The sequence below is a fragment of the Danaus plexippus genome (assembly GCF_018135715.1).
Source record: "Danaus plexippus chromosome 3 unlocalized genomic scaffold, MEX_DaPlex mxdp_25, whole genome shotgun sequence".
Classification (NCBI taxonomy): domain Eukaryota; kingdom Metazoa; phylum Arthropoda; class Insecta; order Lepidoptera; family Nymphalidae; genus Danaus; species Danaus plexippus.
In genome coordinates this window covers 1,122,261-1,150,223 of record NW_026869844.1, presented here as the reverse complement: position 1 = coordinate 1,150,223, position 27,963 = coordinate 1,122,261, and the positions used below count along the sequence as shown (strand labels likewise).

Below are 27,963 nucleotides of genomic sequence, written 5' to 3'. Positions count from 1 at the left end.
AAGTCTTTTCATGACAAAAAAAATTGAATTTTATTAAGAACTTTCGTTATTTTATAAATTACTTAGCAAATTGAATAAATGTAGTAAAAATATAACAAAATATTTTTATGAAAACAATTTTGTAACTGGCAATAACAGATTGCAGTTTGACGTGTAATAGATATTTTAAAAATGGTTCTAACTACAATGGCTGCTCTAGGCTGAAGGAAATTCTAATTGAATATTTTATGTCGCAAATAGCCTTATTAATAATGTACTAATTACACATCAATTATTTTCTTGTATTAATTGCTATTATATCGGTGGTGAACACAAATTTAACTGAAGATAACTTGACTGAACTGGAATTTTGGTCGTAGAGTAGCTGTTTTGCTTTCTCAGCCGAATCATTAAAGGTTGGTATTTTATTCTTGCATGTTATAATTTTTTAATAAAGTATTACAGAAAAGATAATTTTACATGTGTTTACAATTTTTCAATTATTTTCTAATTAACAATTCTTTTTTGTTTAAAATTGTTAGTGAGTGTTTATCATTAAATGGTTGAAGGTAAGTAATGCTTATTTATATATGAATTTAGTATATATTTCTATATTAATATTCATTATACCAAAAAAGTATATAGTTTATTGCTTATTGTGAGCTACTGTGTTTAATTGAATAATATGTGATAAAACATAAACTAGAGTATACTTTTAAATAATATGATATTTAAAGTTTTCTCTGTATATGCCTAGTGATAGAGTAAACTATATAAAAGTATACATCTGTGAGGATCCTGTGAGTATAATTTTATTTATAACATCTTCAAATATGTCATAATAATATTGATAAATACTGATTTATTATATTAAATCATTTTACAGTTGTGCATCACAGAAGCAAACATATCAGTTCTAAGACATTAAGTATTAGTGAACATAGTTTATGACCAGTTGTTGGTCATAAACTGTCAAGTGTTGAGTGTCTCAAGATGGATCTTCCGGACTGTCCTCCGGGAGCCGAGGGTTACGAGGATACAGTCACTGAAGTACCTAAAAAGATTGATTCGGAAGACGCAGCAGCCTGTACTAAGGTAAGAGTCAATATGTTTATTATTGATTTTATCATATAAACAATTACAATTTTTTATAAATCTTATAATAATATAATAAATTAGATAAGTTATGTGTTTGAAATCTACAATAATCATAAGGTTTTAACACCAATAAAATTTTGAAATACAAAAAAAAAAATTACTCATCCATATCTCATCTACAATCAATTCTAGATGAGATTGTTTAATATTTGGTCTTGAATATTTGGTGGACCTCCATAGAAATAAGGATTTTATAGAATTTATGAGGACATGAAGCATCAATACATTTCCTTAAAAATTAAGGTTATTTTGTGCATTTGAGACTTAAAAGCCTCGGGTTTGTCTTCTGAAATCTCTTCCGTGGTGAACCAGAAAATATATATTGTAATGCCAAAAATTTATATTGATTGACCCTTGAATGTCTCTTATTTTGGATAACATATGGCTGCAGATAAAGCTTTTCATTAAAATAATATATTGCATTTGAATTTCAGCAAACATTAAATAACTATACCAAAATAGTTGCCTGAGTCGATGCTTTTGACTGTTACCCCATACAAACAAAATTATCAACATATTTTTAAGAGCCCCCCCCCCATTGCTTATTTTTTTTAATATTCAGTAATATTCAGTCTGTTTCATATTTTGATTTGAATTGACTTGTGTTGAATTATTATATTATGTTGGTGGGATAAATATATATAATTTTTAAGATTATCAAGTGTAACCAAGAACCTGGTTACTCAGAAACAGATTATTCTAGAGGACATTAGTTTTAAGATTAAATTTACTTAATAATCCTTATATTCTGTAGCTGAGAAAAATACTATTACAATCTTTTTGTGTAGTAAACATTCTTTGTTTGAAATTTTATCTGTCTTGTAGACTTTTCAAAGTACCTTAATCCCTGGTCCGTACTTAGGAGAATTTTATGTTATAGAGACTTCAATTGAGGAATTAAATAAAAATATATGAATCATAAGTTTGTTTCCCGGTTTCGTTAAAACACAAAAATTACTTCGTTATGTTGGTGTTACATTATTTACTACACCCTTTTTATTGAAAACGAAAAATGTTATCGGTAATTTCGACACACAGATGATATATTAAATCATATAAAGGATGACGGTTTGAAGTACGTTACTCGAACTAGCGTAGGTTTAAAAAAAAAAAAAAAATTCAAATTAAGAAAACATACACAAATACTCATTTGGTACATTGGTATTTCAATAAAACATCTGTGTTTTGATTAAATAAACACTATTTTATATTACAACGGACCTCTATTATTTGACGGAGAATTATACGCAATCATTAGAACATTCCGGTGCACGGCTGTGAGATACGTTTTACATTTAGGTGTAGTGATAGTTGAAAAAAAATAATTCCGGTTTCGTTGGACGTTGTCGCCTTATTATGTACTACGTAAAACACCGGTAAGTATGTTTACGACCAAGAATAAAAAAGAATAATAAATGTACATATCACAAAATGATGTTCTATTATTTAATTATATTTCTGACAAACCTCTGTTGTCGGTGCGGTGGGCTGATTCATATTAAATATGTATACCATTGCGATTTGCTGATGCGGCGTCGTTTTTCAGGCGGAGCAGGAGTTCCAGCAGCATCTGAACAGTCTCAAGATCAAAACCGAGGATGGCAACTACCGCTGCATGGTGGAGAGACGCGGAAGAGATGTCTCAGGGAAGTGGATATACTTGTGCTATCCATGTGCAGCCATGTGCAGTGGGGAGAGGATCCTGCAGGTGTACCATCACTATATATAATTATTGATAATATAATACATAAAATATTGCATCCATCACAAAGTGGCATCTTTCAATTTCAGTATTACAAGCAGAATTTGGTATATATATATATATATATATATATATATTATAATATGTTATGTTAAATTCCAGACTCATATATCAGGGAAGAAGCATAAAGCTAAGCTGTCAATGAGAAATGTTTGGCCATTGAGTATATTTAATAACCATCCATATGTGTCGAATTCAAACTCCAAGTCTGCAGGTGACAGAGGATCTTATGAGAATGATATTAAATAATATGTGATATACTGATATTGTATCGTTACTAGCTACTGAAACGGTGCTGCAAAAGATGGCGGAGGAAGTGGAGATGTTCAAGAAGAATCCCTCCGAGTTGGATCTCAAGTATGATAAGTACCGGGAAGTGAGGTGTCATATACAGGACACACTTGATGCTGTCAAGTGAGTGGGGACAATCTATTAAATTTGTGTGTACACTTGACAAGATATGTTGATTATTTGCTAAATATCTCGAGTATCATATGTGAAACTGTGAGGAAGTTTCTGTTTAAAATAGTTACCATATAGAAATATTTCACCATACCCTGCTATGTCGATATTGATTGAATAGAATCCAAAATCCAAAAAAGTCTTAGAGCAAAGATAATTGTAGTTTTTATGCAAATTGTCAAAGAAGTAATTTTTTATTTTATTGATTTATTTCTATCTGACATTGGCAGGATGTTTTGGACTCTTAGCTGAATGAAATAAAATATAATTTAAAAAGTTGTATCGAATTAACTTATATGAGAATATTATTGCATTTCCAGGGCTCCACTGCTAGGTATCGAGTATCTGATCGAGCATCCCCCCGAGCAGGCTCACTATGAACCTTCATACATGTGTACTCTGTGCGGCAAGCAGGGTCACCCCCGGACTATTGTCAATCATCTAACATGCTTCTGGCATCGATACAACTATCTAGTGAGTATGTCCTGTCACCCTGTTTCACATAGTAATTGTATTGCTTTAATTTAAAAGTATGTAGTAGAGTTTTTTTTTTTAATTTGAACGATTTAAGATGTTCTGATTTATAGTAGTATCTCAAAAGAATACAATACCTTTTCAGCTTCGTCACTTTAACAAGGCCTGCGCCGCGCTGACTCCGTACCGGGCTCAGGCCAAGTACCGCGAGGGTGTCGCCATCATCATGAACAGGCTGGCGCAGCGCATCCAGGACAAGTACGGGCGACTGAGACCCGTGAACCTCGACAAGGAGGACTACGAGAAGGAGAGGTACGTGGTACGGGGGACAACGGACACGTCACATGTTATAACATGGTGAGGGGGAGTTGTGTTGACAGAAAAATGTGTCAGACGCTGTATATGATGAAGGTTTGCCTCAAGGCTCTCCCAAAGACTAAAATCCTCTTATGTCTTAGTATATAGCGAGTATCTGGTAAATAATATGTTCCCAACAGAGACCAAATACATCAGTGGATCTTCCGCGGCTACCACTTCACTGAGAAAGATAGCTGTACTTTCGAAGAAGTTGTGGACGTTGACTTGATTACGTCTCTAGGTGCGTGTGATCTGACACAAGTCATTGAGTAATGATTGATTAGTGTATTATTGTGAGAGCACATTATTCAAGTTTGCTTCTTCATTACAGATTCTACTAAGACTGCAGGAGGGAGGTACGTAATTGTTTATGATGTTATTTCAATGAAATTTAATAAAATGTGTGTTAAGCATACGTATATATATTTATCAGAATCACATCTAACAGGGAGCCGTCGCCCCCAGTCGTAGCGGCGCCGTCTAAACCTTTCGTAAGACATAATATAGGATATCTAAAATTATAATTTAATATAAAGTACTTGTAACCTGTATTCGCGTTTGCCAGGGTTCTAAACGTAACCCTCGACGTCGCGGCTCAATGGAGTCGCTGTCGGACGTGAGCGACGAGCCTGACATAAGAAACAACAAGGATGACAAAATGTTCAAGTAAGGATTGTACAGAAGTCGTTAATGAAGTGCTCAAAGAAAACATCTTCAGTCGACTTCATCTAGAAAACATGTTTACTAACTAATATACGTTACAGAGGACGAGGCGAACCGCCGCGGTACGAGCCTTACGCGTCCCGCAGGAGAACCAGTCCTTATCCAGAAAAGGTACATATATTATTTGTTTTGAAGTAGAGTTCTCTATTAATACTATTTACTCTGTACGTACATATATATATATACATACACACACACACACATATATATATATATATGTGTTGAATGGAAATAAATGAATTAAAGTAAACCGCTGAAATGCATTTTACTTTTCTAACTAATACATTAGATTCTAGACCTGTGTATGTAGAAATATTTCATATTAGATAAGTTTTACATTAAAGGACATTTGTACGTAATGTATGGAACTGTCTGCTACAGGGTTCAACGTCTCGGCCCCACAACTACTCGTACAAGGTGAAGCTGGCTGACGAGAAGTGTGCTGCGGCCGAGCAGGCGGCCAGGAGGGCCAGGGAGTACCACGAAAAGAACCCGGAGAAACATCCGCTGTACCCGGACGAGTGGAGGAAGTTCTGGAACCGGAGATACAAGGAGATACAGGCCGGTCCGTCACAGTCACGTAAACCATTAAGAGATTGCAAGCGAGGGGGAGGGGCTAAGTCATATCGTGGAAGAGAGTGGGGAGGGGGGGCATACAAAGACGGCTGCGTTGATGTCTAATGAAAATTCATAAAGAATTAAAATTGATATACATTTTGTACAAAATTTCTATAAATTATCATAATCATATTCTTTAACTAATTTTTATAAATACAACTAGGTACCAGCCCCTGCCTCGCACGGGCTCTTTACAAAAAATATAAAATAACCTATTTCGTTTTGAGAATGATTATGATAACTCTGCAATGGAACGCCCGGTTAAAATGATTTAAAAAGGAATTTACAGACACTGATGTAGGCTTGAAAACTAAGTAAACTTATTTTTATAAGACTAAATATCGTATTTATGTAAATAGCTTTCCAATAAACGGTTTAGGAATACATATTTTTAAAAGTTGTACAATGGATATAGTATGTTATCCTTAAGAGATAGACATATGAGATCGCGGACTTTTCTGTAGACCTATATAAAATACACAATTCCACCATACATTGTTTTGTTATATCTCAAAGGGTTTTGGCAGCGTTTCCGTTAAAAGCTGACAGACGGCTCATTTTTTCCCGACATCTTCAACAAATATCGTTAATGTACACACAAATCAATACTAAACCTTAATAAATTATATATTAAAACCTTTCTCGAGAATTAAGCTATCGAGTGGTGAAAACCGCTTGACAATTGGTGCAGTAATTTTTCTGTTTATTGCGAACACACAGACAGACAGACGCGGCGGGGTAATTTATTTTATAATATGTATATAGACAAACATTTTTTTACCAATTACCTTTTGAAATGTCGGTTAATTTTAATTTGTTTCGTTGTTATAGAAGGCAAAGATCCATCGAAATACGACTTCAAGCCGGAGTGGATTGTGTACTGGACGGGGAGGATGAAGGAGCTGCACGAGGAGGAGCTCAAGACTACGGTCCTGGAAATATACAGGAGGTTGAGACTCACACCGCCTGATGCAAGAGAGAAACGGTACGAGATATAATAGTGTAGTAAGAACATTGCAAATAAAAGACACCGGCATCAACACAGCTATGAACTGTTACTTGTGGCCGTCTGAACCTGGAATAAACTAAGTTTACCAAATAATATATGTATCATATGCAGCGATATTGAAATTATTTATTAATTATATATAATTAATTTCCAGTCGTTCGTCTGACCGCCGCAAATCCTCGGAACGTCGTCGCTCCGCCGATAGAAAGAGATCCCTCGATAGAAGGAGGTCAGCTGAGAGGGGACGATCAGCTGACCGCAGGAGGTCGGCTGAGAGGAGGCCGTCCGCGGACAGCAGACACGCCGCGCCCGCCGCTAGCAGGCACTCGCCATACAGGCGGACCCCGGAACATAGAAGGAAGTCCCCGGACCGCAGAGATCGCAGGTCACTATGATACGTAACAAATAAATTCCGAGCTTTTAAAGTTTAAATAAAACCATATTTTTTTGGTACTAAATTATTTTAATACCACAGTAAGGGAGGGCGAGACGACGCTCTCTTACAATAATTCAAATTTAACTGGAATAATGTAGTTTTATTTTAAGTTGTACTGGAGAAGATCTTAAATCTTAATTGTATCACACGTGTATTGTATATGTTTCTCACACTTTCATATTGAAAATCGTTTGAAGTACATTCATATATAACTTGTCCATGACTATTTTCTATATACTTTTAATTTTTTCAAGGACCTATGCCTTTTTTCTTTTACATCCCTATAAATATTTTTGGGATAGAAAATATTGTTTTTAATCTTTTCGTTCATGACCAGGTCCCCAGGTCACACTCGCACCGCACCGCGTCGCTCCCCTCTGAGGCATCTTCGCACACGATCCAGGAGTCCTATACATAAGTAGGTTTAGAAATTCTCATATGTGCTCAATAGTCAACAAAATATTATTTATTTTATAAATACTGGCAAATGGTCATTAATATCAAATAAGATATTCGCCACCAACCACAGCGCGGTGTCTGGATACACTAAGTTAACAATCCATAAACAACGGGCATATTGCAGTAGTTTTATATATAGACGAACTGTTTCAATAGCTTCTGCCATCCCAGTAGACGTAAAGAGTAAATACAAGGTGAATACTAATAGTGACAGTAAATTTAATGATTATAAAATTATGAAAGGGTATCATATTGTTACTCCTGTATATATGTAAACTGTCTTCAGAGCGAGCAGTGTTCGTCGTCGCTCGCCGCTGTCTCGCCGCGGGTCGGTGCCCCGCAACCACAGCCCCTCCCGCGAACAACCCTCCATGCAGACCGTCCTTATCTCGGACGATGAACTTAAACCGTTAGTCACATTTAATTCCCAGTATATATAACAACATTCCACTCAACCGACGCATGTTCGGCTACACCATATATTTTTTTATTACACATGTATACATAATTTTATTAAATTCAAATACGAAACGCTTTTGTTGCTATTACTGTAGTCCCATTTATCATATGCATACAGTATTTGTTATATAAATTAACAATTGACATCACAAATGAATCTGCATCTTGCACTAATGAGTCAATGTGATCAGGGACGACGGTCTCTCTCCTTGGAACTCGGCGGAGTCCCTGGGTTCCCTCCCGGAGGCGAAGTCCCCTGTCCGTCGCTCGGCCTCCACAGGCGTATCTAAATCGTCTCGCAGACAAGATTTCCACAAACAGGACTACGACGCTGAAAATGTAGTTGCAACTTTGAGACTGCTAGTAGCTCTAGAAGACTACCTCGGCAGCTTGGGGCCTAAGATCGTAGATTTGTTGGCGGATGCGCTTAAGATGGAAAAGGTAATTATTTTTATTAAATAAAAACATCACGCAAACTGTTACAATATTTTTCTAATAATTTTGTAAACGAATCCTTTTCAATGTCACTAATTATATTTTTAATAATTAAATCTCTTTCTCGTCCAATCTGTAGGACAAGGCAAATTCGTCCGAGGAGTTGCTCGACAACGAGACGGCGGTAGTGTTGATCGAAACGGCCAAAGAAAAATTGAAGGGAGCGGCTCAGGCCGGACTAGTCACTGGCAGCGCCGCCGCCGCCGTCAGGACGGCCGTAGTGAGGGCAGCCGCGACCCTACACGCAGCTGACAATAGACTGAAGAAGAAGGTATGGCTTTACATAGGATATATTCATGTGCTACTTAGCCAAAGCACATATTTAGCCCTACTTGTATTTTTAAATAGCTTAGACTGGTGATTAATACACGATAAAAAGTTACTTATTTGCTATACGAAGTGTATAGACACTCCGTAGATGGCTCAAAGTTGACATTTAATAAAGAGTGTCTTTTTTCATACAGCTATTTCATATAGCTTAAAAACGTCTTATAGTATATAAATATTGTAATAAAAATAAATTAACCAAACGGTCCATTATTTATTATAAAGTATGGTTTTAATTATTTCTACTTAAGTTTTATTTAGATTCATATAAGTGGGAGTCAAATAAATTCAGTGTTTTTCAGTAGTAAAAATGTGCCCGCATATCTGATTTCAGAAGGAAAGCAAGGAGTGTTCCGGCGGCGGCGGCGTCCCGGTGGTGGGCGTGGGTGAGGTGGACCGAGCACAGATCGCTAAACAAATGGCCGCGGCTCTAGTGGCTCAGGGAAAAACAGACGTCTCCTCGGAGGAATTGGCTCAGCTTGTTGATGCTGTTGTATGGAACGCTTATATATACACACACTCATTACTAGTCTTAAGTCCCAAATTCTACGAGATTTTAAGACCTTCTTTAATATACTTATACATCTTTATGTATTATTTTTATCTTGGTTTTAAAAATACGATATTTACGCAGTTATTAAAAGTAAGGTGTTAAAAAATCACTTCCCATTAAGCTAAGTAAACTTCATTAATTTAATTCGTTTATTTTCTTCTACTTATCTTGATTGATCCGTTTACACTAAGTATGATGTATTATATATTCTGTTATGTAATTTTTAAAATCCTAAATATTCTATTTTGATATTTATTTTTTTATGCTTTACTATAAGGTGGGTATGGCCGAAGCGAAAAAACGCGAAGCGGAATCTAAAAAGAAGGCTGAAGCACGAGCCAGCAACAATCAGACGGCGCGGCAATCGCTGGCGGCCTCGGGGACGACATCCGCGCTGAAGATGTTACAGTTCGCCTACGATGATAAAAAGTAATTTTAATCTTAAAACCACAAGAACATTAACTGATTTAGGACTAATTTATCTAAAAACTTATCTCGTACAGGACTGACAAAGAAGACGTTCCGGACGTGATGGACGGCCTGTCGGACTCAGATCTGGAGACTCTCCTCAAAAACTTCAACGAGCTATCGGCAGAGGAACAACATAGCCTCATAGCCTATCTTAAGAAGCTTGAAGCTCGAGAGCCGCAACGCGTGGAACGATTGCGACAGTATGTGAGCGCCGCGGCGACACACGTGCACGGGGACGCTGAGGACAAACCTAACGCCAAGGAACCGACTGTGGCCGTCGAAAGCGACGACGACGACTACACTGTGGAAGATGTGAGTACACAGCACGTATGTCTTCACAATACACGTATCAATGATCTTATATTACTCTCCACTTCCCAGGTGTTCAAATCGGCGACGCAAAAGGTAAAAGAAGATCAGATCCGCCAAGAAATGGAAATTGTGAAAAAATCATTGGAAGAGACCAAGGAATCTTGTGTTTTACTAGACTCGCCTCCAGCTAACACGTCAGTTCCTAATATTATGAATAGCTTCTCATCAGCGACCGACCTCTTAGCGCTGGTTCAGGCTACGTTACAATCGACACCCGCACAAAACCCGGCCGTCGGTCAAGTGACGTCAGACGTAGTTATGAGTAGTACACAACCCAGGTCCTTCGGCGACCTGCCTGAATCTTTGAAACCTCAACCGCACTTACTTCCATCAGCAAATAAACAAACTCCTTTCATTCAGCAAAATATGTCACAAATTTCTGCCAATGTAAGTAACATTGTTAATCAAAATAGTTTCCACAAAGCCAACCTTCCGTCTTGGGAGACTGGACAAGAGGCAATTTTAGATAGAGCCAATATACAAGAATTTGATAAAATTGACAACCAACAAGGAAGGGGTTATCAAGATAACTTTCATGACATATCCAGAGGATCCCAGGATAATTATTATCAAGGAAGTAGGAATCAGGATGGTAATTACTATCAGAAAGAACCAGAGTGTAATATTAATACAGGCACAAGGCTCGCGTACAACCAACAAAACAGTTATAATCAGACTACAAAAGCAATGCACAATAATATGAATCAGGGACAGAATAATTTTAATCAAATACCTCAAGGGTCACAAGACAGTTATAATAATTATAATACAAATCCCAGCAGCTACAGCCAAAATAGAAGTCAAGGAAATTACAATCAAAACGCCAGAGAAAATCAGAATTCCTTTAACCAATTAGGTAGATTTGATAACAATTACAGTAACCCTGCACCGCGGAGTCCCATGGACAATTATAACTTAGGCCGAGGAGGTCAAGGCAACTCCAGAGGTCAGCAGGACGGCTCGTTTAAAAACCTAGGGGTCAGAGGTAACTTTAGTGGTAACAATAGATCACAAGATACCTTCAATACTCGGAATTCAGATCAGCAAAGTCAGTTCGGCAACAGCCAACAAAATAACTTTAGAGGAAGAGGCAGAGGATACGGCGGTCAGAGAGGTCGAGGCCGCGGATATTATTAAGTATTAGGTAACCAAAAGAATGTTTACAACATACGTACGAGCATCCTGATTATTTATTGAAATAAACGGGGTATTCAAACATGTTGGTTTTTATTTAAACATCTCAATATTTTGCTTTATCTATTATATTAAGAAATATATATACATTTACAGTAGACATGATTTCTATACAAAAAGCACATTTCAGTAAGTCCCCAATTCCAGTAGGGCGTCTATGTGTTCTGTCTCTGGAAGAATGTCGATTTCGAGATCTTCAGACTTAATATTATTCCCGCCTCTGTTATCGACACCAAAAAATCTGAACAATTTTGACAAGTTTATAATAGCGTACGCCGAGTTCGCAAGGACTTCTTCAACCATCACTTTCAAGACTTGGAAGGCTGACAAAATATTAGGGCTTATTTTTGTTTCTGAAAAAAAAAAAACGAATAATAAAACATACACATTCTTTTCTCTTTATATAGCAAAGTATTAAAATTATAATTACTTGTCGTATTATGCTTGTTAACATCGAACAGAAACAAGAAGAAGTTTATTTGTAAATACAGGTCTTTCTCCGTGTACTCCCGGAACATGACGCCTTTCTCGCACAGCCTGCAGAGCGGATATCCTGCGGCGAAGGTCTGCGGCAGTCGCGGCGAGCGGTACCCGCACGCGGGGTCCTCGCACGCCAACCACCCCGTATAATACTCGCTGTGATACTGGCGCATTTGTAACGACAGCTGATTCTGTATACACGCCAAGTAGTCGATAGGTTTAACAGCGCACTTCTCGTTCTGACACCGCTCCAGGAACGTGACGCTCTCCTTCTCCACCTGCCTGAACGTGTCTCGTATTCTGTTCTCAGTTCTACATTGCTCGTTGACGCATATGAACGTGAATTCTTTGCAATATCTGTATTTTTCTTTATCGTTCTCTACTTCGTATGTATCTGTATTGGAGATTTCTTTCTTTGTTATCTGACGGTAGCCGGAGGGATCCAGGCCGAGGCAGTCCGCTACTCGAGCCGGATCCAATCCCTCGATGGGTTCGCATATACGAGATATGACGGGGTGTAATTGATGGGCCAAGTAATATTTGTAGTCGACGCTAAGATGTTCGGAATTTTTCAATTCTTCTATATGATAAGCTCTCTGCGTCGCACTATTCGCTGTGCCGTCCTCACAGATTATATACGGAACTATGTCGCCCTTTTTAAAACGTCTGCTATTTTTGCTGTTCAATCTCAGAGCTACCTGGACGTGCGGCTGGTTGTTCTTATCTGCGTATTCGTTAGGATTTTTGGTTAATTGCTTAGTTATTGTCAGTAGCGATAAAGGCATTTTGCTGTTAACTAAATCTTCTTTCAATTTGTTTAAATGATTCTGTATACTTTCTAGTCTTTCGTCAGCCGTCTGCTCGGAAAGAATTTGCGTTAGGATAAATTTACCGGCCTCTGCGGCTAACTGCGACCAATCTCTCCTGACTATATCTAAGCCTTTGTGCTCTTGGTTATAAATGAATTCACCGCTTTTGCTCTTACTGACCACTACAGCAGCATATTTCTTCTTCTTTAAGAGAAGTAGATATTTAAATACTCCATCAATATCTAATTCGATCTGTTTGTACTTCTTATTGATTTCTCTTTTCAAGTCGTTGCCTATCTTAAACACGTAATCGTAGTCCAAACAGTTGGTGTTGATCATCAAACTGTCGGTATCACCGTAGACCACTTCATAATTTAGTTTCTGAACAATTTCCTTGGTGTCCATGAGAATCTCTCTACCCTTCATAGTGACTAAAGCAGCTAAAGGTTTTGCATAGAACCTAGAATGTGTAAAGCCGAGACACCCGTACATAGAGTTTGCAGTGAGCTTCAACGCCATTTGCCGAATATTGTATTGCATGTACAGTTCGGAAGCAAGGTCCGGTGATTTCATTAGTCTTTTTACTTCCCGTCTGCTTTCAACTAGTTTTCTTATCTGTGTGGGCAGTACTCCGAACTCCGTGTTGGGAGCGGGCAGAACCAGGTTATTGATGTCATCATCTGAAGAGGCGCCGTTCTTCCTTTTGATCGTCGTGAAACAAATATTATATTCTTGAATGATACTTGGATATAACGAGTTGAAGTCCATTAGAAGTATGAGTTTATCGTAGAAGCCTTTCTTGGGGTCGAGCACCAGGCCTCCAGCGTACGCCGCTTTCTTCTTAGCTTGTTTCTTTGATACATTTCCGGCTTCGTCCTGATCGTCATCGTCACCGTCAGCCTTCTTTCCATATATTTTATCAGGCACAATGTAGTTCTTTTCAGTGAAAGCGTGCAGTAACAAAAACTCATTCCTTTCCGACCGTCCGCCCATCAAAGTTCTGGACATTATATTGCCCGCTATTTGCGTTATTTGCAGAGCCAGTGGTATCACATTGAGTTCGCACATTATCTTCAGAATGTATGAAGCGTCCTGCATACTTAGTGACACTAATTGTAAAAGGTCACTTGAACTTTCATTATATCGGGGCAAGTCTTCAATCGATACGTCAATTCTCTCTCCTTCTTTCATTTTCAGAACACTAACACACAGAGAATCTAGATCGAAGCTCCGTGCCCGTATAAGCTCCATCGCAGATAGTTTTATATCGCAGACTAGTCTCCCAAGAAAAGCACTTCTTGCTGCGAATTTTTTTTGCGGAGCCACTGATCTCTTTAAGCGACCGAGTCGAGACCAGTTCGGAATACGCAGGTCTAATATGTTGCCTATGAGCAAATCCTGCTGGAATCCTTGCAAGTCATGACCAACAACTAAATCCGGATCAAGCTTCCAAAACTGTACCATGAAGTAGTTGAGGAGCTCCCTCTCGTTGTCACATTTCGTTAATTTTGTTGCTCTATATTGTTGCATTTGCTGTTTCAAATCAATCGGCCACATGTCGTTGCATTTTGTCATCACTGTAACAAAAATGACAATATGTTTCATGTTTCATTTAATATGCATAATATTACATGAACAAAATTCTCACCACAAAAGTGTTGATGGAAAGGTGGATTCGGTGGCGGCTTGTGTATAGGGAAGGAGTTGTGAGCTAGACAACTCATCATCAAGATTTTTGTCTTACTTGTTTTTGGATCAGTAACTGTCCTCATATTTAACTGTAAAAGTTAACAATACCTTAATGTGTAAATATGACAGGTACATATTACAACTTCCAATGCTTAATGTAAAAATGTTTTTCTTAATTCCTTTGACACAATTTAAAATAATACAAGTATTTTTGGACTAATTGCATGAAACTCCGTCCAGTCACAATTTTAAGTTTTTGAGTAAAATTCAGGCATGCAAACATACCAACATAAGAATCGAAAATGGAATATTCCTTAAAATATATTAAAATCATTAAATATATGACATCATAATACTTACAGTGGCAATAACAATAGGGGGTGGTTCTAAATCGCTGTCATTTCTTATGACAGCCACATTCTCCATTTTATCACATGATGCTTCTAATTTGCACCAAGACACTTTGGCTTGAACACTCTCAGCATTTTTCACCTCCAGCCAACATGGACCCTTGATCTTCCTATCAAGCAGGAAGCTCTCTAGAGAAGATGTGTTGGTACCAAATATATGTGAAAATGTCAAATATTTCTTTCCTACTGGTGGTATTGGAAAAGTAGCCTGCAAACATAGAACATTATTATCATTAATATAACTATTTGTGAACAATATAAATGTTTAATCCATTAAAACAAAGTTTTCATTAAATTACTCACCGAATACTTGACCTCCAAGTAATCACATTGGGAGGGTATGTCTGGTAGATTGAAGCAATAGTTTTTAGTAACTTTCCTTGACTTGAATTCTTTTAAACCGATTTCACTAGCAACACAGTTGTTGAATTCTTCATAAACATCCATCATGGTTACTTCTTGATCTGTCGCCTCCAAGGTTATGGGATCTAATTTCTATATATAATAAAAATATGCACATATAATAAATAACCAGAGAAGTACATCAAGTCCTATAAAGTGATTTAAATATTTGAATCAACCTACATATTCTCTTGGAAGAAGAAACAATTGTCGGTTGACATTTTTCACCACTAAGCAGCATGAAGCACAACCCTCTTTCTTCTTGGATGGATTAACATATACTTTTCCAAACAAATACACAACTCCCGGCTTAACATATTTATCTTCCCAAGCATCGAGCCAATAAAACTTCAACACTTGGTCCCCATCCTTATTCTTCTGTAAAGGCAACTGTACATCACTCTGTATGTTGACAACAACTTGATTATCATTCTGGGACCAATTACTTGATAAGGCCTTCAATTCTTTGGGCTCTGTCTTTACTGAAAATATATCAAAATCTTCTTTAAAATCTTCAGCAACATCTTGTAATATGTCAGTCATTGTAGCTTCTTCTTTAATAGGAACTTGTGGTAGTTCCGCATCATTGCTGAAATCGTCACCAAAGTCTATATCTTGAGTTGCAAATTCTTCTATAATTTGACTAGGAGACTCTTCTACTTCTTTTTTTATTTCTTTGTCTATTAACCATGTAGATTTCTTTGGCTTTTCCTGATCAATCACTGGTGGCTTAATGTTGTCTTCAGTCTGGAGACAAGAACCAATAAGAAAAACGCATAATACAAAATCAATATTTTCTTAGGCAACATCTTAAATACTTACAACATTATTAACATCCACAACAACAGTTTCTTCCTTTTTTACAGGTGGTGTCGGTTTTTTAACAGACAATGACAAATTTTTAAAATAATTCTGGGCGTCTCTCTTACTTGAGTCAACTATGTTTTTTTTCGGAACAACAAGCTTTTGCTTTGCTATAGATGATGTAGTACCATCTAAATCTGACATGATATCTGATAAAATATTGTCATCTGATATTTTGGCATCCTGGAAATGAGATATTAAAATGGTTAAACTACCATATATAAAAAGTTGTATTAGTTTAGATGTATTTTGTTGAATAATTCATACCTCTTTCTTTTTATTTGGCATAGCACCTATGAGATTTCTTATATTTCCTTTCCCAGCCGGCTGTGGAGCAACCTTAGCTTTCCTTTTGTGGCCTCTGCCTGCTTCTTTGTTATCTTTTGCCACATAAGTGTCATCAATCTCATCATCATCAAATATCTCTCTACCATCCTCCACATATCCTGTCCCATCTATAAACCAAATTGTAGATAACTAATTCACTAAACTTTATCACACAAAACCAATTTTGGGTTCTATTAACAAAAAATTTAAAAGCTTTGAATCTTAATTCTTAACTTTGGCAATAATTAAATATACAATGATTTAAAGTTTCCGTTTACTTGTATACCAATTTTTGCGAACATACCATCTTCAATCCAGTCGTCTTCTTGTCGCTGTAGTACCCGATTACTATATTCAGACTCATCAACTAAGTCATACACATTCTCCAATTCATCCACATCGTATTTATGTTTAGAGCCTTTCCCCTTTAGTTGTTTTAATTTTTCTAAAGCCGACAAACGACCAGTTTTGTCAACTTTTTGCCGTTTGGCCCTGGAAGTCGCTGTAAATGCAAGAAAAGCAATTAAAAGTATATCATAACATTCGACCCATTTATTTTATACAATGCCTACCTAAAGACTCTGCCATCATTTACAATATATGTTTCTTATAAAAACAAAATACACTTTTATTTGATAAATAAATTAAACACAACTAAAACTTCTATCTATCATTATGACATTTCAATTTGGCGCGAAAAGAGATTTTATCGTTTTACTGATTATAGACTAAATATTACTTAAATGTTCAACGAACCAACAATCAAACGAATCAAATAATAACAGAAAAACTTGTGTGTAAATTATCTTTAACTTAATGAATTATATGATTTCTAACAATAATATACTATTGTAGTGAAATTTAATAATCTCCATAACTGAAAGGTACTCTAAAAATTATTTTGTCTGAAATGAAATTACTTTAAAATAAATAGAAAATATCAATGAAATAGTTTTCTATCAAATATTTTACATAATTATAAATATCCTGGTATATTTTGAAACATAAGAAAACTTTTAGACATTTGGATAATTAAGCTATTTTACTCTGTATACTCGTAAATAGAAGTGTTTGATATTTTACGCGCCAAAAATATTGTCATGATATAATGTCGTTGGAAGTTTATTATGATATAAAAACTTTCGTTACTTTACTCCATTATTGAACATTTTATTTTTACTTTCTATGATTGTAAAAGGCTCTTTTAGTTAAGCATCCTTGAATTGCATTAAATCAAAAATAGGATTTAGAACCATAAAATGGCAATGCGTGATTATGCCGCCGATAAAGGTACGATTCTTGTAGTACAGTTTCCGTTCTATTTATTAGCTTGTTTTTAACTAGTGATTGTTTTTCAGAAAGCTTTAAAAGCTTCTTCATTGACTTCTGTCAGACCGACGACGAGGGTCACAAAAACTTTAAATATGCGGATCAACTTACCAGAGTGGCTCACAGAGAACAGGTATGAAGAAAACAATACAAAAAAAAAAAAAATGTTTTGAATTTAAACTTACACATATGTTCATATGTTTAATATTTAAAGGGAACCTTCAACTTTATTGATATCTCTTGCAGGTGGACTTTATTCTCGAACTAGATGATTTACATGAGGCCAATGAGGAACTCGCTGAAGCAGTTATCAAAAATACCAGGAGATATACAAATATGGTGTCTGACGTTGTTTACGAGATGTTACCTGAATATAAGCAGAGAGAGGTAACAAATGCCAAATATTTTTTTTATTTTAATTCGATTAAGTAATATGTTTTTAACAAGTTTTTGTGTTTAAGGTAGTGGCAAAAGATGCTTTAGATGTATATATCGAGCACAGGATCATGTTGGAAGCTAGAAACCACAGGATTCCAGGAGAAATGAGGGATCCACGTAATAGATATCCACCTGAACTGATCAGACGATTGTAAGATTAATTAAAATCCAAGCTAATTATGCATTTTTGCTTATTTATTATAATTATTTGTAATATAATGAAGGAGAAAAATTAAGTTACTAAAGTATATAAATATTTCAGTGAGGTTTACTTCAAGGATATGTCTACATCAAAAAGTGTTCCTATCAGAGATGTAAAAGCTGAACATATTGGTAAATTGGTTACCGTAAGAGGTATGTCATTTATTAACAAATCCATTAACATTGAGCCAAATAGATATTGTATTAACAATTGACTATTTATTTTTGTAGGTATTGTAACTCGATGTACAGATGTGAAGCCATTGTTAGTGGTGGCTACGTACTCCTGTAGTGCTTGCGGAGCTGAGACATATCAGCCAGTGAGATCACTGCAGTTCACTCCTCCACCCGCTTGTACGGCTGACGAGTGCAGAATCAACAAGACAGCTGGACAGCTGCACTTACAAACCAGAGGTTCCAGGTTCCAGAAATTCCAGGAGTTGAAAATACAGGAGCATGTAATGAAAAATAATTTGTCATCAATATTTTAATTAGCTTTTTTCGTATTTCAATTTATAGTAAAAGGTAACAAAAAGAAATAAAAAGTCTCAGTTCCTGTAAGGGTTGTAAATAAACCTGAATTTGGGCCAATATAATGTATAAAGTTTGTAAAGCCATTAAAGACTGTCCTATACCTGTTGATATCTCAGCATACTTAATTTATCAATACATACATTTAAAGGTGTGACCTAGCCGAGTCCTATTATAACAATAATTGTCTTAAATACCAGTGTTATGGGAATTAAAAATACCTACTTCTAATAAATTTTCGCTTTGTTTCAGTCGGATCAAGTGCCAGTAGGCCACATTCCGCGACAGCTGTCTGTGTACTGTCGCGGAGAGACAACTCGTCGAGCTCAGCCTGGTGACCATGTGGCCATCACCGGCATCTTCCTGCCGCTACTCAACTCCGGCTTCCGTCAGATGATTCAGGGACTGTTGTCGGATACATACCTAGAGGCTCATGTATGTTTGTGGCTATATAGTTAATGTTAAATAGATGTTTATTGGGCGAGTTGATAGAACAGCTCAATGTGACAATGACTATGGGTTTGTCATAATTGAAAATGATATAGTGAATGTAAGAGAATTTCTTATTCTCATTGTATTCCCTACACAGGTTTAGGTATTAATATAATCTATAAAGGTCTGACTGGGTCTAATATAGATTCTCAAGTACTAGAACTCAATATATAGGTTATTGTGAAAGATATATGTTAGTAATAAATGGACAAATATATTATAAACCGCTTCCTGTAGTCTGTGAGCTGCATCAATCAAGCAGATGAAGGTGAGTTATCTGAAGCGCTCACCGAGGAGGAGCTCGCTGAGTTAGCGGAGGACGACCTGTACTCACGGATGGCGAGAAGCTTAGCGCCGGAGATATACGGACACGAGGACGTCAAGAAGGCTCTGCTGCTGCTGCTGGTTGGAGGGGTAGATAAGTAAGACGTCGTATACATTCATATAGTACTAGAACAAAAATAATCTGAACTGGATTATAAAAACAATATTATATTTTACACGATAATTATATATGTGGCAACCGGAGGTTCCAGGAAACTACTAAACTAACTTATATGTATATTACTAATATAATAAGAATTACATATTAAAACTTATAACCTATACCTAAGACTACATGATTGGCCCGATGTTAGGATAGCAATGCCATTCCATTGCTTGTGTGGTATCAGGAATCTTCTGGTTCACACGGCTTGGTGTAGTTTCCGCGGAGTCAGCGGCGTCACTCGTTATATGATGTTTATCCATACAACGACATTGCCCCGGCGATGCTCATTTAGAGCATGAGTTAAAGAATGCTAATGATCGTTTCAGGCGTCCAAACGGTATGAAGATCCGTGGGAACATCAACATCTGCCTGATGGGCGACCCCGGTGTGGCCAAGTCACAGTTACTGAACTACATCGACCGCCTGGCTCCACGCTCCCAGTACACCACCGGTAGAGGCTCGTCCGGTGTAGGACTCACAGCCGCTGTCCTGAAGGTGATATACATTGGGCTACATTAGTAAATTGCTTGCATGGTCTGTTTATTCCTAGTTTTTTTTTCACTGATGTACTAAATTACTGTGTGCTTGTATGATAGATACCGCGTTCCAGTTGCTAAAACGCTTATCGTGGTAACAGGTTCAAAGAGAGTATTTTATCTTTATTTTTTTATAATATAAGTGAAATTAAAATAAGTATAAACTGTCGTTTCTCGTAGGATCCTTTCACCGGTGAGATGATGTTGGAAGGTGGAGCGCTGGTGCTGGCGGACCAGGGCGTCTGCTGTATCGACGAGTTCGACAAAATGGCTGAAAACGACCGCACCGCCATACACGAGGTCATGGAACAACAGACTATTAGTATTGCTAAGGTGCGCTGATTATTTAATAACTGGTATATTTTTTAATTATATCTAAAAACATAATAGAATTAATTTTAAATAGTTCACGCTTCACCAGCTGACTGTAACCTCTATTCTTGAACCATTAACTGACCTGAATCAAATAATACTCATTTTGTATGAAAAACGCCCCTTGTTATTTTAGTATGCGAATTTCATCACGGTAAAATTTTATTTAAAATTAAATTCTAAGGTCCTTCTCAACTTCTATAAACTTCAATACATTCTCACATACTTCAAAAATAATACCTATATGTAATACATATTATAAAAATATAATTTGTGGTTGTACTGAGCTGTGGGGTAGCAAATATTTGCCTACCAAGATAAACGAGTATCAAGCAATAAAAATGAAATTAATAACAATATATATATTCAATGTATAGTAATAGTTAGTTCAGTGATAAATTTATATTTCCAGGCGGGTATAATGACGTGTCTGAACGCCCGCGTGTCCATCCTAGCTGCCGCCAATCCCGCCTACGGTCGCTACAATCCCAAACGCACCATCGAGCAGAACATACAGCTGCCAGCCGCTTTGTTGTCGAGATTTGATCTCCTGTGGTTGATACAGGACAAACCCAACAGGTGAAAAATGTTATTATTTGTTCCTCTTGCATATAACCCAACGCTACAACATCATCTGCAATTATTTGTAATAATATTGTGTACTGGTTCTTGTCCGCGACTGTGTCCTCGTGGATTTTGATATTGAACTCGGATATTTATTTAAAAAAAGATAAGGTGAGCAACCGGCAACGACATCTGTAGTCAGAATCGTGTGACTTCATATATAGTTCATATCTGGCGTTATTTTGCGTACACTACACGGAATCCCCAATAAACTGTAGATATGTTCCTCCGATATCTAAACTACTTAACATTAACATTTTAATTAAAATCCGTTTAGTATTTTCGCGTGAATGACCGACAAACATCCACGCACCCTCACAAATTCGTATTTATAATAGTAAGATAAGCTTACAATGAACATTAAAAAAACTATCTAATATTGAAACTTATATTATATTGATATATTGACTTGATAAGGTCTGCATTCAATAAACTATTAATCCACAGAGAGAAGGACCTGGAGCTGGCGAAGCACATCGCGTACGTTCACCAACACTGCTCCCAGCCGGTGACGGAGACGAAGGCTCTCAGCATGCGGTTGGTGAGGCGGTACATAGCGCTCACGCGACGCTACCAGCCAGCCGTGCCCACCGCGCTCTCTGAATATCTCGTCTGTGGGTGACCTTACATACTATCTGTCCTATTTTTGTGCAAATAATCATAAATAAATTCATGTTCCATCTTCAATTAATCTAAATTTTATATTTTCTTTGTGTTCCTACTGCGTAATATGTCATACAGATAGTCGCGGTCGTTTACTTACACGTTTACATTTTCCGTAGCATCATACGTAGATCTACGTCGTGAGGCACGTAACGCTCGTGACGTCACTTTCACATCCGCCAGAAACCTGCTCGCCATACTTCGCCTGTCGACTGCACTCGCTAGGCTCAGGTATATGACGATGGTACCCTTATATTATTCTGAAACATCAATAGTAGTTTACTCGACAATCAATGTACTGAGCTTCTGAAGTTTTTCCTTCACTAGTCTACATTAATACTATTAAATTTATGTGCGAAGAGTTATAAATGAAAATATGGTTGCGTTGGTTTTGATCGGAAAAAGTTCTGTGACTTCTACGCTCGGCGTGTCTATACCGTTACAAATGTCTTCTAAGTACCTATGATTATATTATATGAAATTATTTGTTTTAGATTGTCAGATGTCGTCGAGAAGGAGGACGTCTCAGAAGCAATAAGACTGGTTGAAATGTCTAAACAATCACTGCAACACGTCGATGAAAACGTCCAGAGGTGTGTTACTATGAAGATTAAAAAAGTTACGACATATAGTCGGCTCGCGACTTCGTCTGAGAAATGAAGATTAGAGTCAATTGTATTAATAAGTTAAAAATATATATATTTTTAATGGAACTTGGTGGTAGAAAGCTGAATATGTGGCTGTATCTTGTATGTAATGTTTGGAGCGGATCATGCGTGTCATTTAGGTGTGCTGAATGTAGATTAAGATGTTTTCTCTAATCTACTGAAAATTCTTATTAAAATCGGTCAAGCCAATTTCATTCATAAGATGTATGTATGAATGTCCTGAACGTTTCAGAGGCATCAGCGCCACTGACCGCATCTTCGCGGTGGTGAGGGAGCTGGCCGGCTCCAACAAGACGGTGAAGGTGGCGGATGTGATCGAGAGGTGCGTCGACAAGGGATTCAAACCCGACCAGGTACACACTCCACATACTATACAAGCAACTTGACCGACAGAGGTGAATAGACAACAGAACCAACTGACAAAGTGACTCGAACGTCGGGATTATATAGTTTTTAAAAATAATAAATTAACGTCTAGTAATCCGAAAATATTAGTTTCATTGAGATAAATAGATCTCAATACAAATAATTTAAATGTGGTACATAACTAAATAAAATATCTCTCTGTCTGTTTGTTCCGGCTAATCTATGAAACGGCTGTACTGGTTTTGACGGTGCGTTCACTGGTTAAGAACTAATATTATAAGGATAACAAATGAAACTATTATTGTTAGGAACTCAATTAATTTTTATCGTCAAAAAATTATTAAAATTTCGCGATATATTACATCGAAGTTGAAGGCTCAGTAAATATATATATATATATATAATATTTCGCTTATAACTGTTCAGTTTTGTTATTCGAACCCATGTTTATACTTAAAGCTCCGTCTAATACTTTTATTGATTAAACACACTAGTATAATGACTGCCGAGTGATTGTTATTGTGTGAGCTGTAATCTATATTAGCTGTATTTTTTCTTTGTAGGTTGACGCCTGCATCGAGGAGTATGAGAACCTTAATGTATGGCAAGTTAACCAAGTCAGGACGAAGATTACCTTCATGTAGCTGATCATACCGTAACTTGTCATTAAATACTTACGATATCATAAAAAATAATGTCTGTGTTCTTTACTGATTGTCACTATGACGTTTGTGATCATGCCACAGTGAAAATAAACTATTTCGCTACATGTGTTATTATTGATTATATACGGGTGTATACGAGAATCACAATATTTTTACATTTGTATGAAAATATGTATGTATTTTTTGCGGATATATCAATGCCATTTTGTTATTTTATTTATTTAAATTTCATCTTTTATTATTTTCTGGTAAGTAATAAATTCTGTGGAACAGATTACTTATATGTCCATGATGAAGATGCTTCATAGAAATCATATAACTCTTAGCTGGTGCCCGGGACTCGCGACCCAGATGTAGGTTTAGGTGCCCCTATCTGACGCTCGTTAAACGCTCACCTCAACCGTCCAAGCTCCTCTCTCTACCTAACCAAATTTGAAACGAACCTGCTAGGGCTGCGTTCGACGCACGTTTCAAGAATGAACTGATGTTAGTTCTGGAGAAGTCTTTTAGTAGTTTGTAAAGAGATTTGGCTGTTATACCTCTCGCTCCCACTTCTAACGCGTACAAATACGCTACGCTAATACGCGACGAACCTATTACTTGTCAGTTCGTTAGTGAGCTCGTAATACTTTTTGACCTTGATGGCATGGTCTTTGGGGATGTTGGTTTCCCAAGAACCGTAAGCTCGTTTAGCACATTTTTCGAAAATAAAAATGAGTTTGGTCTGGAAGCTGAAGCACAAATATCCTCTCGGATTTTTTATTGTTTCTCATACGTATCCATCATAATGTCCAATCCGAAGCCGTTTTAATGAGAGTAAGGCTTGACGTTTAATTTTGTAGCCCTAGTGCCTTCTCTCACAAAACCTACTGATCGCTCGTTTGTGGTTATTTCCCTTTGCGCTCTGTCTACCGAAAGACTAACCGCTTCACGTATGATTTCTAATACCCTATCGTGACGACGCAAGTATTGACCGCTATCCGGATGTACTCTACATCCTACTAGCAAATGCTTAGCAGATCCAATTGCCCTCCCCTCAGATATAGCAAGTTTTTTCGGTACTTTTACTCCATCTTACTAAATTACTCTGATCTGGGAGTCATTTGGATCGCATTGAGATATAAATATAATGTGAGAAGATTTCTGAATGAAAACTTGACGCTCCGTATATAGTGTGACAATGCAACCTTAGCGTAAGCATATTGTTGTCTTTTACTGCACGATAAGTTTTCAAGGTCGGATTCTTTGACAAATTTGTTTCTTTTACAAAACAGGGTTATATGTCTCTTTTAAGTATGCAGTGTAGGCAAAACACTATAACCGATTAAAAATAATAAAAATTAAGAAATCAACTCCACATCGTATACTTTTTATCTAATTGATAATTCAAATATAAACAATTTTATTTTAAAGACATTAAAAATATCGGGAAATATTATTTATGAGTTTTAGTAATATTTTGATAAAAGATACACTAATTCAATATAATTATAAACATTGGGTTTTTGATATTAATTGTGTTGTTATAATTTTTAAACGCAAAATTTTTGTGTCATTTGTCAATATGATGTTTCGAAGCTATTTTTTCGTTAATATCTATTGTAAATTTGTAATTTGTAGAAAGCAGATACGTTTGACACTGATCGGCGTTCGTATTGAGCGGGTTAGTTTAAAATCAGATTATCTAATTGTTCTGTTTTTGGAATAGTTCTATTAACAACAGTTTGATCTGTGATAATGTGTTGTAGTTATCAATTAATTTGAAAATTAAACAAGGTCGCAACTAGGTCAGCAGACTACACAAATATATAAGGATAAAATAACCGATCAAAACTTAAAACTGCAAATTTTTACAAACGCTGATAAGGTATCATTCCCAAATGTAATTCTTTTGCTTATTTCCTAGTTATGTTCGTGCTAGTTTGAATTATTCAAGCATTGTTTGTGTTAAATAATAAAAAAACAACAAATTATTTTGAAACATATTAACTAATTAGTCTGTGAAACTGAATTATGAAATATGCAAGGCCTTGTTTTTGAGTTCTCTTTCCCCACGTGTTATTTCAACATATTTTATATGTGGGTCACTCACACGGGTCACGAAGTAGGGTTCGAATTACAGACCGACTTGTGCAGTTTAGTTTAAGCTGTGCAGGTACTGCAGATTGTCCATTTTTTTGGTCATAACATCGAATATTTTAATAAAAATTGTGAAAATTAAATCAATTTACACCTGTGTCCAACGACTACGTACGTATCATTGCTTTTCGATTTAGTTTCTAGATGATGTTCTGTAGATTGTTCTATTTAATAAAATTTATATGGAGCACATTATAATATTTATCATCGTCGGATAATAAAGTTATTTTAAAACCGACTGAAAATTATAAATATATAATTTTCGGCAGTTAAGATTTAAAAGAAAAAAAAAATGTTAGATGATAATGAACAAATTAGACGTTAAGAAAAAAGCAATAATTACAACTTTATTTATATGAAAACAATGAAACTCTTTAAATTTATGAATAATATGCAGAAAAAATAATTGAATAAACCAAATATGATGATACAGTTGTATCTAGTCGTCACGTGTTGGCGCAACATACAGCAAGTTGAAACGTTTTGTCAATACGAGTATTTATCAAGAGCTGAAAATTTAATAACGACGTGTTCAAGTGGACTGTTATGTTCTCTAAAACAAAGGTTTAAAATCCGAGCGCCGGCTCGTTGACCTGATTGTTATGAAATAATAAAATACATTCAAATGTTCATAAGTTAAATACGTTTCGCTGTTTAGATTTATCGTAGTTTTTATTACGGGCGCCGATTCTCTTTCCCGTTTAGAAAACCGACAAAACTCTCAAGTTTTGGCAATGATTAATGTGACCTGGGAAACGGCGAGGAGTTGGAACTTGCGTTCATCACGAACGTATACTTATATGATATATATATATTATAGGTCTACACTGACGATATAAGCCTGGAAATGTAGGTACTAATATAGTGAATGTGTTGTATTAACAAGAAACATATTTATCTTTAAATTTATGCATAAATAATTCTAGATTAATTTTTTTTATGAAATTTCACAATGATATTAGATAAATTCCTACCATGCATGAACGGATACACAATGATACCATATTACACATTTGTAGCTAAATTTAATGACGTCCTTAGCCCCAAAACTTTCGTGTCGTAAATAATATCGAACAATTTTTAATTTAAAATTACGTTGAACTTTCGGTATTTATTACGGAAATGCTCACTAAGGGTACGTGCTGTTGAGTTATGTGAGGTTTCTACCCAGCTACGACTGATGATTATTAATCTTCCTTATGTTCCAATAAAACATTAAAACTATATAATATGAAATTGATATATGCTTGTATTTGAATGAACATTATATCTAATTAATCTCTTTTTTGCATAGCTATTTCATATATATTAAGTAGGTATAGGAAATAGATTGAGACTTCAATTATGTGAGATGTTTTGAACGCGCCGGTTTTAACAATAATAAGAAAATAGTTTTGAACTTATTTAAATAAGTAACGACGTTTTTGTAAATTCAATTTTTTGCAATACGGCACAATCTTTAAAGACACAAAAAGTAAAAAAAAAATACGAATACATATATGTTTTTATAAATTTGATATTTTGACGATTCCTAATAATAACACAGCCACAGCGGTCTCCATAATAAAATGAAAGAAAGTTTTAAAAAAATATATTTTTATTAGCAAAAATATAATTAGTTGTTGGAAATATATTATTATTGTAAACAACTTCCGTAACTTAATAACGTCTCTATGTACGTCTATGTATTATCCTTTTGTCTGCGATCCATCAATCTCTCAAGACATTGTTGAACCTCGATCACACTTTCCCTTTCATGTTTTGTTTGGCTCCACAAACATTTTCTTTTCATTGTTATAATTCAAATTCAGTTTCAAATTTCAATTGTTTGATATTATGCACAAATTTATATTCGTGTTTAAAAATGATGAAAATTAAATATTATTAACGTATTTTGATACGAGATACACACGAGAAAGTGATAGTTCAGTGATGTTCCGTAATGTGGAGGAATTAATTACGTTATATTTATATCTATTATTAAGGGCAATGCCTACGATCATACATCTTTGTCCGTAGTCCGAGTTCGCGTCGTCACACAGCACACTACATACGTTGCGTTTCCAGTTTTTCATTCAATAACATACGTTACAATATAAACTGAACAGATTTATAAATGGAAAACTGTAAACGCTCCGTTTGTAGTCAGAAGATGCCAAC

General features: G+C 36.0%; 3 protein-coding genes across 6 annotated transcripts; 2 read left to right on the top strand and 1 right to left on the bottom strand.

The window, feature by feature from the left end:
* The first annotated feature begins 166 nt into the window (after positions 1–166).
* LOC116778817 (uncharacterized protein CG7065-like) lies at positions 167–11,330 on the top strand. Of its 4 annotated transcripts, none has more exons than XM_032672868.2 (23): positions 167–395; positions 866–1,074; positions 2,684–2,845; positions 3,002–3,113; positions 3,181–3,313; positions 3,682–3,835; positions 3,981–4,147; positions 4,333–4,433; positions 4,524–4,548; positions 4,641–4,683; positions 4,758–4,858; positions 4,957–5,026; positions 5,297–5,480; positions 6,365–6,518; positions 6,697–6,927; positions 7,316–7,396; positions 7,724–7,846; positions 8,088–8,337; positions 8,471–8,662; positions 9,053–9,211; positions 9,549–9,700; positions 9,775–10,054; positions 10,124–11,330. In XM_032672868.2, the coding sequence occupies exons 2-23, from the start codon at positions 973–975 to the stop codon at positions 11,249–11,251; spliced, it is 4,104 nt and encodes a 1,367-aa protein (XP_032528759.2). In that variant the 5' UTR covers positions 167–395; positions 866–972; the 3' UTR covers positions 11,252–11,330. The 4 variants fall into 4 exon arrangements, with proteins under 4 accessions (XP_032528759.2, XP_032528751.2, XP_032528768.2 ...); XM_032672860.2 differs by having other exon boundaries at positions 4,626–4,683; XM_061526672.1 differs by lacking the exon at positions 167–395 and adding an exon at positions 624–779 and having other exon boundaries at positions 4,626–4,683.
* Positions 11,323–17,000, bottom strand: LOC116766923 (DNA polymerase alpha catalytic subunit). Its single transcript, XM_032657070.2, has 10 exons — positions 16,862–17,000; positions 16,594–16,791; positions 16,230–16,417; positions 15,921–16,145; positions 15,282–15,845; positions 15,000–15,191; positions 14,647–14,904; positions 14,246–14,375; positions 11,739–14,174; positions 11,323–11,661 (listed from the first exon to the last, which is right to left on the bottom strand). Exons 1-10 carry the CDS (start codon positions 16,878–16,880, stop codon positions 11,435–11,437), a joined length of 4,437 nt encoding a protein of 1,478 aa, XP_032512961.2. The 5' UTR covers positions 16,881–17,000; the 3' UTR covers positions 11,323–11,434.
* Positions 17,001–17,362: 362 nt separating this feature from the next.
* On the top strand, positions 17,363–23,768 carry LOC116767705 (DNA replication licensing factor Mcm7). The gene is made up of 16 exons (XM_061526779.1): positions 17,363–17,579; positions 17,648–17,751; positions 17,865–18,005; positions 18,080–18,207; positions 18,319–18,410; positions 18,489–18,715; positions 19,041–19,223; positions 19,518–19,702; positions 20,097–20,265; positions 20,487–20,639; positions 21,091–21,257; positions 21,750–21,916; positions 22,085–22,196; positions 22,460–22,558; positions 22,866–22,986; positions 23,563–23,768. Exons 1-16 carry the CDS (start codon positions 17,549–17,551, stop codon positions 23,641–23,643), a joined length of 2,160 nt encoding a protein of 719 aa, XP_061382763.1. The 5' UTR covers positions 17,363–17,548; the 3' UTR covers positions 23,644–23,768.
* Positions 23,769–27,963: the final 4,195 nt, after the last annotated feature.